At 50.6% G+C, this 15,633-nt stretch overlaps 1 protein-coding gene across 4 annotated transcripts in view; it reads left to right on the forward strand.

Moving 5' to 3' along the window:
* Ogfod3 (2-oxoglutarate and iron dependent oxygenase domain containing 3) overlaps positions 1–13,965 on the forward strand; it is a 32,356-nt gene extending 18,391 nt beyond the window's left edge. For 2 of the 4 annotated variants that reach the window (XM_008839657.3, XM_008839659.3), the window contains exons 8-9: positions 5,481–5,604; positions 13,608–13,965. In XM_008839657.3, coding sequence (XP_008837879.1) covers positions 5,481–5,604; positions 13,608–13,744 — 261 coding nt within the window. In that variant the 3' untranslated portion in view covers positions 13,745–13,965. Of the gene's footprint in view, positions 1–5,480; positions 5,605–5,730; positions 6,057–8,083; positions 8,233–13,607 lie in introns of those variants that run through there. The other 2 variants (XR_607491.3, XM_029566742.1) reach the window with 2 other exon arrangements.
* The last annotated feature ends 1,668 nt before the right edge of the window (positions 13,966–15,633 follow it).

Genomic DNA, 15,633 nt, shown 5'->3' on the forward strand with positions numbered 1-15,633 from the left:
GTGGGCTGGGCCCTCCCACATCACTCATCAAGAAGATGCCCCTCAGACATGGCCACAGGCCAGTCCAATAGAGGCAATTCCCCAATTGAGGCTCCCTCAACCCAGGTGTGTCACGTTGACACTAAAGCTATCCAGCACAGCGGTGTTTCCCAATGTGCAAGATTTTTTTAAAAATTATTTTTATTCTATGTGTATGAGTGTTATGCCTGCATGTGGATAAGTGCACCTGTGTGGTGCAGTGCCCGCGGAGGACAGAAGAAGCTGTTGTATCCCCTGGAACTGGAGTTACGGACAGTAGTTATCTGCCATGTGGGTGCTGGGATTTCAACCCGGGTCTTCCTCAGTGTTCTTATTTGTATATATGTGTGTGGGTATGTGCACATGTGTGCAGGTGCCCTCAGAGGCCAGAGGTGTTGGATCCCTCTGGAACTGGAATTATAGGTAGTTGTGTCCTGGGTACTAGGAACAGGACTTGGGATCTTTGCAAAACCAACAAGGGCTCTTAACTACTGAGCCGTCTCTCCAACCCCTCTATGTGCAGTTTTAAATGCCTTTTAAAAGCTTTCAAATGAGGCTGGGCTAGTGTTCAGTGGTGGAGTATGAGCTTAGCATGAAACAGGTGTGTGCACACATGAGGGGGAAGGACTGATTTCTCTTATCTATGTAGTTTAGTCTTACTAAACATGGAATGTTTTTGGGTATTCATTCTTCAGATACATTTTTTTGCACCAATCTTTATCTCCTCCTGGGACTCAGCGACAAATCACAGAGCTTGAAGTGTGTTCCCGAGACTCCACTTCCTTAGTCCTGTCTTCCAGGTGTGCTCTGCCCTCTGTCCTAGGCCCACACTGCGCCCCCTTGTTCCCTTCAGCTTGGAGCCAATCCAGTGTGTTTTTCAGCTTGAAAACTTCCATTTGGTTCTTTTTGTTGTTGTTACTGTTTTGTTTGCGATAAGGCCTCCTGTAGCCCAGGCTGGCCTTAAAGGTGCTATGCAGTGGAGGATGAGCTCGAATTCCCAATCCTCCTTCCTCTACCTCTGGAGTGCTGGGTTCACAGGCTTGCACAGGTGTGCCTGGCTTCCTGCACTTTCTGTTGAGCTGTGAAATTTCTGTCCGTTCACGTCTAGTCTCTGCTTGGTAGAATGTGATCACTCACTACAGTGACTTTACGGTCTTCCCAACTCCCTGTGACAAAAGACTAATCCTGCCTGTCTGTCAGGGAACCAGTGGAGCATCCATTGGCTTGTGGGTTTATTTTTTTTTAATTAATTAATTTATTTTATGTGTATGAGTGTATCACCTGCATGTGTTTAAGTGCACCGTGTTGTGCAATGCCCGTTGAGGTCAGAAGAAGGCATCGGATTTCCCTGGAACTAGAGTTACGGATGGCTGTTAGCCTCCATGCGGGTGCTGGGAATCGAACCTGGGTTCTCTGTAAGAGCAGTCAGTGCTTTTAACCCTTGAGCCATCTCCCCAGCCCCGACTTATGTTTTCTAGTGAATAAGATCTTTGCTTTATGAAGCAGAGCTGGGTAGAAATCTGGGTGACTGCTGCAGTCTTCTGTGGGGCACTGTGCCACCATGACGTCTAGCCAGCATGTTGCATTTTAAGCTTGGTTGTTTGAATAGTAATGTACTCACCCAGGTCTAAAAGTGGCAGAATGTAAGGATAAAAGTATATCTTTCACCCTTTCCCAGAAGTCCTCACCTGTACATGTCAGCACAACCACCAGATTTTAGGGTTCTTTAAATTTTTTTTTTTTTTTTTTTTTGGTTTTTTTGAGACAAGGTCTCTCTGTAGCCCCAGCTGTCTTGGAACTCACTATGTAGACCAGGCTGGCCTTGAACTCACAGAGATCCGCCTGTCTCTGCCTCGGAGTGCTGGAATTAAAGGCGTGTGCCACCACACCCAGCCTTCAATTTCTTTTGTGTGTGAAAACAAATCTGCTGTGTTCCATTCTTTTGTTTGTTTGTTATTTTTATTTTATGTGTATGAGTGTTATGCCTGTATGTAGGTAAGTGCACCCATGTCTTGCAATGCCTGCCGAGGACAGAAGAGGCCATCGGATCTCCTGGAACTGGAGTTACAGACAGTTGTTAGCTGCCGTGTGGGTGCTGGGATTCAAACCTGGGTCTTCTGCAAGAACAACCAGTGTTCTTAACTGCTAAGCCATTTCTCCAGTCCCCTGTGTGCTATTATTTTAAAGAATTGTGTTTTAGGGGGCTGGAGAGATGGCTCAGCGGTTAAGAGCACTGACTGCTCTTGCAGAGGACCCAGGTTCAATTCTCAGCACCCACATGGTGACTACGAACTGTCCTTAACTCTAGTTCCAGGGGAATCTGAACCCCTCTTCTGACCTCCGAGGCACTGAACGACACGGGTGCACTCACATACATGTAGGCAATACACTCATACAGATAAAATAAAAATAATAAAATATTTTTAAAAATTGTGTTTTAGAAGGTTTGCAGCTGTTTTCTCTTTCTGTTACTCAAACCACTGACAGCAACTTGTATTATGAAGCCAGTGGCCTTGTTCAGAGCTCCCTGATCAGCAGGTCAGCACCTGCTATGCCCCTTTTTTTTTTAAAAAAAAAAAAACTTTATAAATGGGCATGATGGCACATGCCTTTAATTCCAGCATTCAAGAGGCAGAGGCCTGTGAGTTCAAGGCCAACCTGGTCTACATAGCAAGTTCTAGGCCAGCTGGGGCTACAGGGAGACCCTGTCTCAAAAAAACAAAACAAAAACAAACAAAACCTTTTATTTATTAGTGTTGTGTGGCAGGGGTGTGCATCCCGCAGTGTGTGAGTGGAGGTAAGAGGACAGCTTTGTGGAGCTGGTTCTCTCCCTCCACCTTCACATGGGCTCCAGAGACTGAACTCTGGTTGTCAGGCTTGCATGGCAAGGACCTTACCCATTGACCCATCTCGCTGTCCCTGTTCATTTCTTTTTAATGAAAACTAGGTATTTAATACAAAATTGTAACGTCCTTTAATTAAAAATATTTATTGTTGAGCCGGGCGTGGTGGCACACGCCTTTAATCCTAGGACTTGGGAGGCAGAGGCAGGCGGATCTCTGTGACTTCAAGGCCAGCCTGGTCTACATAGTGAGTTCCAGGACAGCTGGGGCTACAGGGAGACCCTGTCTCAAAAAGACCAAAAAAAAAAATTTATTGTTATTACACGTGTGTGTGTGTGTCTATGTGTGTGTCTGTCTATGTCTGTCTGTGTCTGTGTCTGTCTGTGTGTGTGTCTGTGTCTGTGTCTGTCTGTGTCTGTGTCTGTCTGTGTCTGTGTCTGTGTCTGTAGGCTAGAGGACAGCTCTGTGGATCTCATTCCCTCCTTCCACCTTTACCACCTTTACGTGGATTTAGGGGCTTTGGCTCAGGTGCCAGGCTTGCACTTAGGCACCTTTGCCCCGCTGAGCCATCTCACTGGCTGGAGTGTCCCTGAGTTACCGTGCTTTCCACACCACTCTTCTGGCTAGCAGCAACTGCTGTTGGGAACCGACCATATAGCTTTCCAATTCCTTTCTTACTTGATCTTAGCCAAAAGATAAAAGTGATACCAATTCTTCATGGCTTCATAGTTTTACAGAAGTGTTATCATTATTCTTTCTCTCTGGTGGTGGTGGGGTGGAGCCCTGGCTGACCTCAAATGTGACAGTCCTCCTGCCTCTGGTTTCTGAGTGCTGGGATTATAGGTGTGTGCTCCACACTGAGCTTGCTTTTTGCTATGAATATATAGATTTAATCTGTTGTTTGTTTGTTTTTTGAGACAGGGTCTCCCTAGAGCCCTGGCTGGTCTGGAACTCACTATGTAGGTCAGGCTGGCCTCAATCTCGGGGGATCTGCTTGCCTCTACCTCTGCTTTCCCAGTGCTGGGGTTAAGATGTGTGCCACCAAGCTACACAGTACTTTTTTTGAGGCAGGATTTCATGTAGCTCTGCCCCATGTAGCCGAAGCTGGCCTCAAATTTACTATGTAGCTGAGGCTGGCCTTGAGCTCATGATCCTCCTGCTTCTACCTCCCATGCACTGGGCCTACAGGCTCTTGCCTTGCCCTTCTGTATTTCTTGTTAAATAACCTCCTGATTTTTTTTTTTTTGAGACAGGGTCTCCCTGTGTAGCTGGAACTCAGAATCAGACCAAGCTGGCCTTGAACTTACAGATCCACCTGTCTCTGCCTCCTGAGTGCTGGGGGAAAGATGTGCATCACCACACCAGCATATCTCTGTGTTTCTGTTATTTTTATGTTTCTAGCTGCAGCATAGGTTTCCCATGTTCTCGTCACTTTGATATAAAACAAATGATCTGATCTGTTATTAAGTGTAGAGTCCACTATGTTTTCTTGAATGCAGATGCTTTGTTGTCTTGTTATCTGTCTTACCTGGGCTCCTCACCTGGGTGAGGACTGGTGTGGAGAGCTCCTGGTGTGCAGAGGCCTCTGAGTGAGAAGTGGCCAAGTGTGCTGAGCACAAGGGCCCTGGGTGCAGTTCTGTCCCCTCACACTGGCTTCAGATGGCTTGTCTCTGTCCCGTGATGTGGCAGGACTGTGTGGGACAGAAGGGTAGCTCCTCCTGCCCTCAGCACTGGCTCTATGGGGACCCTGGGCACAGGCCTCCATTCCTGGGGTGGGTGCCACCTCTTGTGGGGAAGGCTACGAGGCCTCAGGAAACTCACCAGCTCCCCACACCTGGACCCCGAGCCCAGTGCTAATTCCTGATGGCGCAGGCTCAGGCAGCATTGGCAGTACTCCTCAGGTCCACATCATGGCCCCAGAGTGAATCTGTGCTGTGTATGCTCTGGGGATGTGAGGGTCCTGCATGGATGAACATGGAAAGATTGCTCCTGAGCTCGTTGGAGCATGCCAGTCACACACACACATACACACACACACACACACACACACACACACACACACACACACAATTACCACCCACTGAGCTGGCTCAAAAAATAGCGCCCGAGCGCGTGGGAGCATGCGAGTCTCACACACACACACACACACACACACACACACACACACACACACACACACACACAATTACCAGCCACTGAGCTGGTTCACCGAGAGAGCACAGAATGTTGGGTGCCAGGGACAAGGAAGGGAGTTAGGAATCAGTGTGACAAGGGTTTTGTTTGGGAAGATGCAGAGACTGGAATGGAGGGTGGGGATGGCTGTGCAGCAAGGTGAGTGTGCTCAGGGCTACTGACAGTGCACTGACAACTGGTTGAAAGTAGCCATACACCGTGTACATGTCACCTCATCTTACACAGTGTTTGGGGCTGCCCCATCGCTGATGACAAATGATTGTGCTTTTCCCTGCAGATAGTGCCCTGTCCACACTGCTGTGCCTCAGCGCAGCAGCCAGTCCACACCAGCTTCTGTTCTGTTTCCCACCTCTACACCCAACTTTTCTGGGTCTCATTCTTCATGCATGAGAGGTCTGATCTGCTACCTCCCTCCTCGCCTCACAGGTGACCTATGGCTCCTTTGACTACACCTCACTGCTCTACCTGTCAGACTACCTGGAAGACTTCGGTGGAGGACGCTTTGTGTTCATGGAGGAAGGGTTCAACAAGACAGTGGAACCCAGAGCTGGTAGGACATGTAGGCTGGTGGATGGGGATGGGCACAGGCCGATAGCTCAGCATGGTGACATTTGTGTATGTTCATACCCCCCCCCACACACACCACGGTGCCATGGTAAGGTGGGTTTTACTCCAGGAGACCCTGCATTTGTGGAGTATCAACTCTTCATCCATTGGACTTGATGCTGGATTTGTCTTGAGTCCCCCTGTGGTCATGACAGCCGGAAACCAGCTTTGTCACCCAGTTGTCTAAGGTCAACGTAAGTGAGTGCATGACTGAGCCAAACTCCGTGTCATCACTTAGGTGTGCGCCGGCCTCTTCTGCATGCTCAGTGCCCCCACCCCTCCTGGCTGACTGGAACTTACTTGCTGTGTAGACCATGTTGGCCTTGCACTCACAGAAATTTGTCTGCCTCTAGGCTCCCAAGTGGTGGTATTAAAGGTGTATGCTACCATGCCAGCTTTAATGCCCTTCTTGAAAGGACTTGTCAATTTAAGATTAGGTGATGCCACTGGGGAGCAGCTCAGTGGTGAGTGCTTGGTTTACATTCACGAAGCCCTGTGCCCTGCTCCAACCCTAGCTCCACAGAGTAAAGGCAGTGAAAATAAGGGTTAAGTGATGGTTATCCTACTGTGTCCTGCATGGCATGTGGGACAGCCTCAGAGCTCATCTCCCTGAGCTTTGCCCTGCAGCTCCAGAGCCCTCAGAACCATGCTGCATAGTGCCCCCCAGGGAGCATTTGCTGAGCAGACAGTTGTTCCTTCCTGCCTAATTTGTGGGAAGCCCGAGTGTAGGTCCTGGTGGGGAAGTGGAGCTTGAACCCAGGTCCTCATGGGAGGTAGAGCCTGAGCCTTGGTCCTGGTGGACACGTGATAGCTTTGGGGACTCTGGTCCCATGTGGGAAAGTACAGGAATAGGTTGGCCCACCTTCCTAAGATGTGGCCCTCACTACTGGCCCAGACAGCTGAGACGCAAAGATATACATAACTGTTGCACCAGCGTGTTACATGTACCATGTCCCACCTATCCTGTGTGTCACTGTCACCTGCTAAGTGGTCCTCTTCCCTGCTTGTTGACAGATCCATCTGAGCAGTAAGGCTGTCTATACAAGGTGATTCAGAAAGTCCTCTTGGACCATGGGTCAGACACTCCTTGCAATGGTGTTGAACATGAACATGACTTTGAAAAATTTCTTGTGTTCGTCTGAATGTGGGTATGTGCATGAGGGTAGTGCCCATGGATGCCAGAAGGGGCATCACATCTGGAAGTGGAGTACTAGGCAATTGTGAGCCGCCAGCTGTGGGAGCTGAACTTGGGGTCCTCTGTAGGGGGCAGCCAATGGCCTCATGCAATAGGCAGCTGGGGTCAGGGACACCATCAGTGTAGCGTGAGTCACTGTGGATGGGTTTAGAGCCGACATCAGAGACAAGCCAGGTCCCCGCTTGGGCACAGGAGGGTCCAGGAACCAGTGCTGGTCCCTGAGCTGTATGTGGGGCACCCTCCGTGTGGCTGAGCAGAACAGTGATTGGCCTGGTATTGCCACAGTCACTCTGCAGGTTGGAACTGAGGAGCCTGGAGTGAGGGTAAGAGTTGGCCATTGCGTGGGGGTTGATGTAAGCTGTGGGAGCATTACCACCCACCACTCAGGGCCCCTAATGGGAGCAAGGATCTCTCCAGGCACAAGGGGGTCCCATCTGGAGGCTGGAGGGGCCTGTCCAGGGCTGTTTGGTGGTCATGACTCAGCCTGCCCCCCAGACAGGAGTAAAGGCTGATGGAATTTGTCAGCTCTGGCTGTATCTAATAAACAAAGCATACCAGCAGTGTTGGTCCTGTGAGAGACACCCCCACCACCTCACTTTTAGAGCCTGTAGAAAAGACAAGTATTTATTTCACCAATACTAAAATTCATTTGTATTCCCTAAATTCATGACAATGGTCTACGTCCATGACATTGGGGCCCCCCCAGCCTCCTAGTGGTTCCTTTCTCATGTCCTCTTGGAGCTGCCCTACCTGATGCTCCACCTGGTATCCTACAGAGCTTGGTACCTCCTTCCCTCAGAACTGGGAAGTGACTGAGGGAGGAGTGGTAGGAATTTTTCTGAGGCTCCTGGGCTCAGGCCGGTCTCCATTCTGCACACATGGCCTTTGTCACAGAGCAGGGGACCGGCCATCATTGTCCTTGGTCCTTCCCCCTCCAGAGGGGTCACATTCACAGTGTCCCCTGCAGTTTTCAGATGACTTAAGTGGGATGGGGCCCAAGGAAGCATGAGGGAACTGCTGCAGACAGATGCCTTTCATCCATGCAGCCATGCAGGGAGGACAGGAGCCCTCACAGCAAAACCAAGGGGTGGCCTGCAGAGCCTCCTCCAGCCCTCTAAAGAAGGAAAAGGAGGCCCTGGGGTGCTTTTCACAGGGAGGCAGCAGGCCCTGATGTTGGACCAGGAGTGTGGCCATGGGAAGCTGCAGCAGCCTCCTCCTGTGTCCACAGACTACCACATGCTGTCCGGGGCCCACCTGCCTGATGTGTCCAGATGGGAATTCAGCTACAGGGGACTGAGCGGGCCTTCACTCTGAGGGGCTTGGACTGACTGCTTCTCCTGAGGCTCAGGGGTCAGACAGAAGCTGCCAGGCTGAGAAGTAAGCACTCTTCCACCCCATGCATCCTGCTCAGGGTGGCCTGGGAGGACAGGAAGCACCTTGTTGGTTTGTTGATTTGTTGTAATAGGTCTCTCTCTCTCTCTCTCTCTCTCTCTCTCTCTCTCTCTCTCTCTCTCTCGACTTTGGCAACCAGCATTCTCGGGTCCCAGGAGACCTTCCTCCATCCTGTCCTCCCATCAATATTTGCTATCCCCTCTTTGCCCTTACCTGTCCCCCTGGGTGTATAGCTGAGCTATTCCTGGCTGTATAAAGGGCATGCTAAGCTGGCCCTCTCATCCCAGCTCAGCCTCCCACTGTGGCCTCCAGCCCTAGGGCCAGCACTTGAACCCAGTGTCCCTAGGTACTGACTTACACCTCCAGTGTGGTCTTCAAGAACAATCTGACTCTGCCCTGGCCTTGCTGCTGTCAGTTGGGCCAGACCTCCGTCTTCTCTCCCCATAGGTCTAGTCTAGCACTTCTGTGGGAGGTCAGGCTGATAGAGTAGCCCCAGGATCATCCCCTCAGGTTCAGTGACTCACTATGAGGACTCAGGACTCAGGAAACACCCAGTGATTCACATACACCCAAAGTTCACTATAAAGTTCATTGTGAGGGAGGAGGCTTAGGGGCAGTGTCCTAGTGAGCCAGGCAAGTTTCCCGCCATCCTTACCCATGGATCCTAGCTCTTGTAATATGTGACACACACACATGGGGTACTGCTGGCCAGGGCGTTCACTGAGCCTTGGTGTCCAGGATTTTTATTGGATGTTGGTCATGTGGGTGTGGCTGCCCCCACATGGCTGCCCTTACTCTCCAACCCTCAAAGTTTGGGCTCATCCCACATGGCCCTGGGCCTGCCATAAATCACACTGCTGGCTAGACTATGTGGCGGGGCCCATGGCCCAGGTCAGCAAAGACTGCTGTCAGGCCTTTCTCTGGAATCGCAGAGTGTGGTCAGTCAACTCTTTCCTGCTCCCACCCTGGGCTGCAACCCAGGACATTATTATGGTCACTCTTGAGAGGTCCAAGTACTTCATGGACTGAACAATTGAGGCTTTGCTGTCACCTGTCACCCAGGGCTGTGATGTATGAGGGGGATGTGCAGGACTCTGGAAACCTGGGTCACTTTGTGGACTGGTTTCTCAGTTGCTGAGTTCAGGCCTGCTTTAAGGAAAAGGGTGACCGTCAGACAGTGCTTGCCAGGGAAGGGGGGTATCACCCAGACCTTGATCCTGAGAATTGGAGCTGTCCTTGCTCAGTTGCATAACAGGCACCAGGGCAGTCCTTGGTAGGTCCTTGTTGGTCTGTCCCTGTGTCTGATCTGAGGCTGACATGCTGGGGCTTATGTTGTGAGTTTGTTGATGAGGGTCCTGCCATCTTGCAATCCCCACAACCTCTCGCATATCTGTCATTTCAATGACACAGACCTTTGAGCTACCAGAGTTAGGTGGAGTTCATTAAAAGTAAATGAAGTCTGGGGGCTGGAGAGATGGCTCAGCAGTTAAGAACACTGGTTGTTCTTGCAGAAGACCTGGGTTCGAATCCCAGCACCCACATGGCAGCTAACAACTGCCTGTAACTCCAGTCCCAGCAGATCCGACAGCCCCTTTTGACCTCCAAGGGCACTGCATGGCACGGGTGCACTTACCTACATGCAGGCAATACACGCATACACACAAAATAAAAATAATAATTAAAAAACAAAGTGAATGAAGTCTGAAGCCTGAGCTGGCCTGTGTCTGCATTATCACTGTTGTTTGGTGTTTGAGAGTCTGTGAGCAGTAAGGGAGGTGGTGACACTGACTATTTTCAGGCAGTGGTAAGCTACATTCTGCAGCCAATAGACTGTGGAGCCATCTGTGCAGTGTGTGGGACTGGGTCCTGCAATCTGAGCCTCCTCCTGTCAGCTGGCTGTCCCTCAGGTCACCAGAGGCTGCAGCCCAGGGCTCCTGCACAGGCAGTATGGGAAGACGGGACCCCACAGATGGGTGGTGCTAAAGCCATGTGCCCTGCAGCTGTGTGCTCTGCAGCTTCCTGCCCTGCCCCGCTGGGCTCCTGTCGGTCAGCCAGCAGCACAACGTTTCTACCCGAGCCCACTTTCTCCCTCTCTCCCTCTCTCTCTCTTTCAGTCTTTTGTGAGACGAGGTTTCATGTAGCTGAGACTGATCTTGAACTTATGATCCCTATGCCTTCCCTTCCTAAGTGCTGGGGTTATACTTGTGCTTTACTCCTTAAGTGTATCTTTCTAAATATTTATTTATTCCTATTTATGTGTATGAGTGTTTACCTGCGTGAGTTTATGTGCACCATGTGCATGCAGGTGCCCTCTGAGGCCAGAAGGTGTGAGAGCCCTGGACCTGGAGTATAGAGGGTTGTTGGCTGCCATGTGGGTGCTGGGAACCGAACCCAGGTCCTCTGTAAAAGCAGCCAGTGTTCTTAACCACTGAGCAATCCCTCCAGGTCCTTAACTATATCTTTTAAAGGAAAAAAGCTTTACCTCTTATATGAAGCCCAACTTAATGATTTTTTTCTTTTATGGTTCATGCTTTTGAATAATGCCTAAGAAATATTTGCCACCTTAAGATCATAGGGATGTTTCTCATGTTTATTTGTAGAGATTTTATGGTTTTTACCTTTTGCATTTATGTCTCTGATGCCTGTAGAGATAATATTGGCACGTGCTGTGAGGTTGGAACTGGTGTTCACTTGTTACATGTGGGTTTCCAGGTGTTTCTATGTCATTTTTGAAGAGAGCATCTTACCTATCAGGTGATGTTGAAGCTTTTGTCACGGCTTTGTGGACTGTGTCCGTGGTTCCATCCTTGGGTGCCCCTGTGCAGCATTCTGCTCACAGCACGCCCCTGCAGATGCTACCACGTCCTGGTCATGATAGCTTTCCCGTCGAGGAAATCCATGGAGCCCTTCCTTGTTTTTCCCTTTTAAAAGTCTTTTTTTTTTTGTTCTCCCAAAATTTGGCTTTGTTTCCAAATGAATTTTAGAGTCTACTTGTTAATTTCTGCGGAGATTTTGTTTTGAGTTGTAGTGAATCTATGGAAAATTCAAAGTGGAGTATCATGGCGTTTGGCTGCCCACCTGCACCTCACCACTCCACCTCACAGGTGCCAAATCCTGTGCCTGGCCTCTGTCCCCTGTCAACCTTTGAGTTTTCATTTTTGTATATTTTACTCAAATGCATGATAAACCCAACCATATGTTATCTTTTTAAATAAAAAATCCACTTGGTCGTCTCTTGGGATTTAGCAGAAGCATCCACACTGTGTTTTCCATCTCCCCCCTTCCCCCTTCCAGCTCTCCCCACCCTCTAAGGACGCAGGTTTTCAACTGTCAACCTCATTTTTACCTTTTTCTTCACTGTGGTGCTGGGGGTGAACCCAGGGTCTCATGAATGCTAGGCAGGTGCTGTATCATGGAGCTATACCCTGAGGCCTCACTGTTTACTGATCTTTTTAAAAAGATTCATTTATTTTTGTTTTTTATGTGTATGAGTGTTTGGCCTGCATGCAGGTGCACCATGTGCATGTCTGGTGCCCATGAAGGCCAGAAGACAGCACTGGATCTTCTAGAACTGGAGTTAGGGGTGATTCTGAGCCTCCATGTGGGTGCTAGAAACCGAAACCAGCTCCTGCGCAAGAGCGGCAGGTGCTCTTGACTGCTGAGCCATCTCTCCAGACCCTGGTTGTTTTGTTTTGAGACTGAGTCTCACGGTGTAGCCAGGCTGGCCTAGAACGCCAGATTGCCCTGCCTCAGCCTCTTGAGTACTGGGATTACAGGTGAGCAACCACGTTTGGTGCCTTCGTTTTTTAAAGTTATTGTCACTGAATGTTAACGTCTATGTTGATAAGGGATTTCCTTCCATCTTGCATCCCCATCTCTACCTCCCTCCCTCCCCTCCCTCCCCTCCCTCCACCCCATTCTTTCATTCTTTTGCCCTTTTTTTTTCTTTTTGGGGCAGGGTCTCACTATATAGCCTAGGCTGCTCTTGAACTTGTGATCCTTGTGCCTCTGTTCCAATAGAAAGGAAAGAATGCAGTTTCCTGTGGTGGCCTTAAGGGAAACGTCATCGTCAAGGAACATTTGGAACTGGCAGGATATGGGGTAGTGTCTTCCAAATCTCAGTGTTCCTCATGAGGTTGCAAAGCTGAGTGCAACATTTAGCAGCAAGCATTTACCGTAAAATATGCACAAGCTCAGTTAGATGTTCAAGCAAATAAACATGGAACTCTCTTGGAACAGAGGTTTGGAGGTACTCCCAAGCCCAGGGCGTCTCACCCTGCGCAGCCTCAACGCTACAAGGGGGCGGGATGTGTTTATTTATTTATTTATTTTTTTTGGTCTTTTTGAGACAGGGTCTCCCTGTAGCCCCAGCTGTCCTGGAACTCACTATGTAGACCAGGCTGGCCTTGAACCCACAGAGATCTGCCTGCCTCTGCCTCAAGTGCTGGGATTTAAAGGCATGTGCCACCATGCCTGGCCTTATTTTTAAATATTTTATTTATTATTTTTATTTTATGTGTCTGGGTGTATTGCCTGCATGTGTATAAGTGCACCCATGTCCTGCAAAGTCCTGAAATGCCCGCAGGGGACAGAAGAGGCTGTTGGATCCCCTGGAACTGGAGCTAAAGACAGTTGTTAGCCACCACGTGGGCACTAGGAATTGAACCTGGGTCCTCTGCAAGAGCAGTCAGTGCTCTTAACTGCTGAGCCATCTCTCCAGCCCCTGTTTTATTTTAAATTAAAATTCTAAGGGCTGGAGAGATGGCTCAGCGGTTAAAAACACTGTTCTTGCAGAAGACCCAGGTTCGAATCCCAGCACCCACATGGCAGCTAACAACTGTCCATAACTTCATTCCCAGGGGATCTGAAAGCCTCTTTTGTCCTCCACGGGCATTGCACAACACGGGTGCACTTACCTACATGCAGGCAATACACCCAGACAGATTAAAAAAAAAAAATTTATGCACTTCTGAGCCATCTCTCCAGCCTCAGAAGGTTCCCATTTTGACATGCCTCTCTGGGTTGCTAGGGTAATGCTGTTGTCCTCTATAACTGGCTTTTATCTCTACCTGCCAGAGCTAGAAGGCATTGGAGAGCCTCAGGCCCCTGTCTGTAGTTCCTTCCTCTACCTTCCCTACCACAGAGAATCCAGTAGTCAGGGAGGACAGGGGGTGCTCCATTCTCCCTTGGCTTCTGTGGTAGCAGTTGCCTGGGGTAGGTTTCTCCAGCTGGCCCAGCATGGTTGTATTCATGGTGGGAGGTTTCTCCAGCTCACCCAGTTTCATTGTGATGATGGCCATGTTCTCAGAAGGTCCCTATATGTATGCTCTTGGAGGTCACCTCTCTTCCTCTCCCTCCAGGTCGAGTCTCCTTCTTTACCTCGGGCTCTGAGAACCTGCACCGGGTGGAGAAGGTCCTCTGGGGCACCCGCTATGCCATCACCATCGCTTTTACCTGCAACCCTGACCATGGCATCGAGGACCCGGTGCTCACGTAGCCAGCCAGGTCGGGCCCTGAGGACCACGTCTGGAGGGCCATTCATGGCACTCTGGTGTTGGGACGTGTGGAGGGAGGCACTCTTGGATGCGTTGCGCGTGCACCCTTCCCCCATTTCTGCCCTTTGCCACTGCAGAGTGCCTTATGAATTAGCCCGAAGTTTAATCTGCTGATGTGTTTTAGTCTTTTCATCTGTGAGTAAATTAATGAAGGAGTTTCTCATGTCAGTGCTCCAAGTACGTGCTGTAGGTGCTGCTTACAGTGGCTGGAAGGCCTCCTTCCTTGGAAGGGATCCCCTAGGCAGGGAAGACACACCCACCTGTCAGCAGAGCCCAGCACCTGACCCACATGGTCAGTGAAGACAGCCAGAACTTCAACAGCCTCAGTGGGCATGAGGGAAAGGTGGGGATGCAGGACCAGGAATGGCGGCACTTTGGAAATGGCTCCAGCAGGCAGCAGTTCTGAGAGCCTCCGAGGTTCTTGGGTGAAGGGCAGTTCTGTGCATTTGAGATGGAGATGAACATTGAATGTCTTAGTGGCTCTGAGTGTACACCTGAGTACCTGCCTTGGCTTGGTCTTGCCGTCCTGTTCCGTGCCAGTCACCATCGGGGCCCCCACAGCCCAAGTCCAAATGTGCCTTGCCGAGGAGAGCCTGAGCATCTTTGCCCCAGCTCTCGGGACCCCTGTCCCTTGAGGCTCTTTGTGCTTGTCCCCTTTTCATCCTGGTACCATCCCTTCCTTTCATCAGAACAACAGGACCTGAGAACCGAAGTGCTGTGAAGGAGGCCTGGGCCCCAAGGGTGGATCCATCAGCCCAGCCACCACCAGGCCCAGTGTGGAGCCATAGTTACCCCCAGAGGCCACATCTTCTGGAGAAAGGCTGACCACCCACCCACCCAAAACATGATAAATGGAGCTCCAGGGCTGCCCCTGGGCACCAGACTCACCAGACCACCTTGACATAAACTACTGGAAGGAACCTGCCCCCTTCTGTCCAGGCAGCATGGCACACAGCCAGGTGACCCTGAGCAGGTGACCCTGATGTAAGGAGGATTGCTCCCTTAGTCCTTGGACCTTCAGTGGTGGCCCAAGCCAAATCAGGAAACTTGTGGCCTTGGAGCTACCCTGGGGACTTATAAAGCAAGGGGGACAATCCTGCACCCTGGGAATGAGTAGACTACTGAGGTATGAGGAGATCTGTAAGTGGAAGGGCCTGAGTCTGCTGCACTCTGTCTCTCCTGCCTCATTGCTCCTCATGGTATTGTGCCCGTTAGCAGGTTGCACCATGGACAGGCCAGTGCTCTGAGCACTAGGGTCCTTGCTGCCCCTACTGGTCCCCCTGAGCAGAGCACTTGTTTTCAAGTTGAAGTTCAAGGGTACAGCTGAGCTCTGGCTGGGAGACAAGGCTGACCCCACAGGGCTGATCCCACAGGGCTGCTGCTTCCTAGCCTGTCCAGTCAGGGCAGTGCCTCCAGGCCTTCCTGAAGCTGTCATCCTGTGGCTCTGCCCATCGCCTTTCCAGTTGTGGTGGGCCAGGCATACTGGGTCTCCACTGTGGGCTGCATGGCAAGGCTACCTGGTGCCTCCTCCATAGTCACAGTCCTGGTGTCCTCTGTGGCCCTCGGCGTGCTGTCTGCTTGCTTGGTGAAGGGGTCCAGCTAGTTTCTCCCAACTCAGTGGTAGTCTAAGCTGGTCAGGAGCAACATGGAAAGCAAAGGTTGAGTGGGAATAGACCGTGGAGCTGATGAAGCGTTGGAAGTTTCTGGAAGGGTCATACGACCAGTGACATACCTCCTCAGCTGGGACCAAAGCTGGGGTCAGATATCAGCAACAGGCAGGTGACACCCTAGGCATGCTCCAGCCTGTGTTATCCGTCAGGTTCCCTCAGAG

Source organism: Nannospalax galili, unplaced genomic scaffold (genome assembly GCF_000622305.1).
Source record: "Nannospalax galili isolate Female #2095 unplaced genomic scaffold, S.galili_v1.0 scaffold679, whole genome shotgun sequence".
Taxonomy (NCBI): Eukaryota; Metazoa; Chordata; class Mammalia; order Rodentia; family Spalacidae; genus Nannospalax; species Nannospalax galili.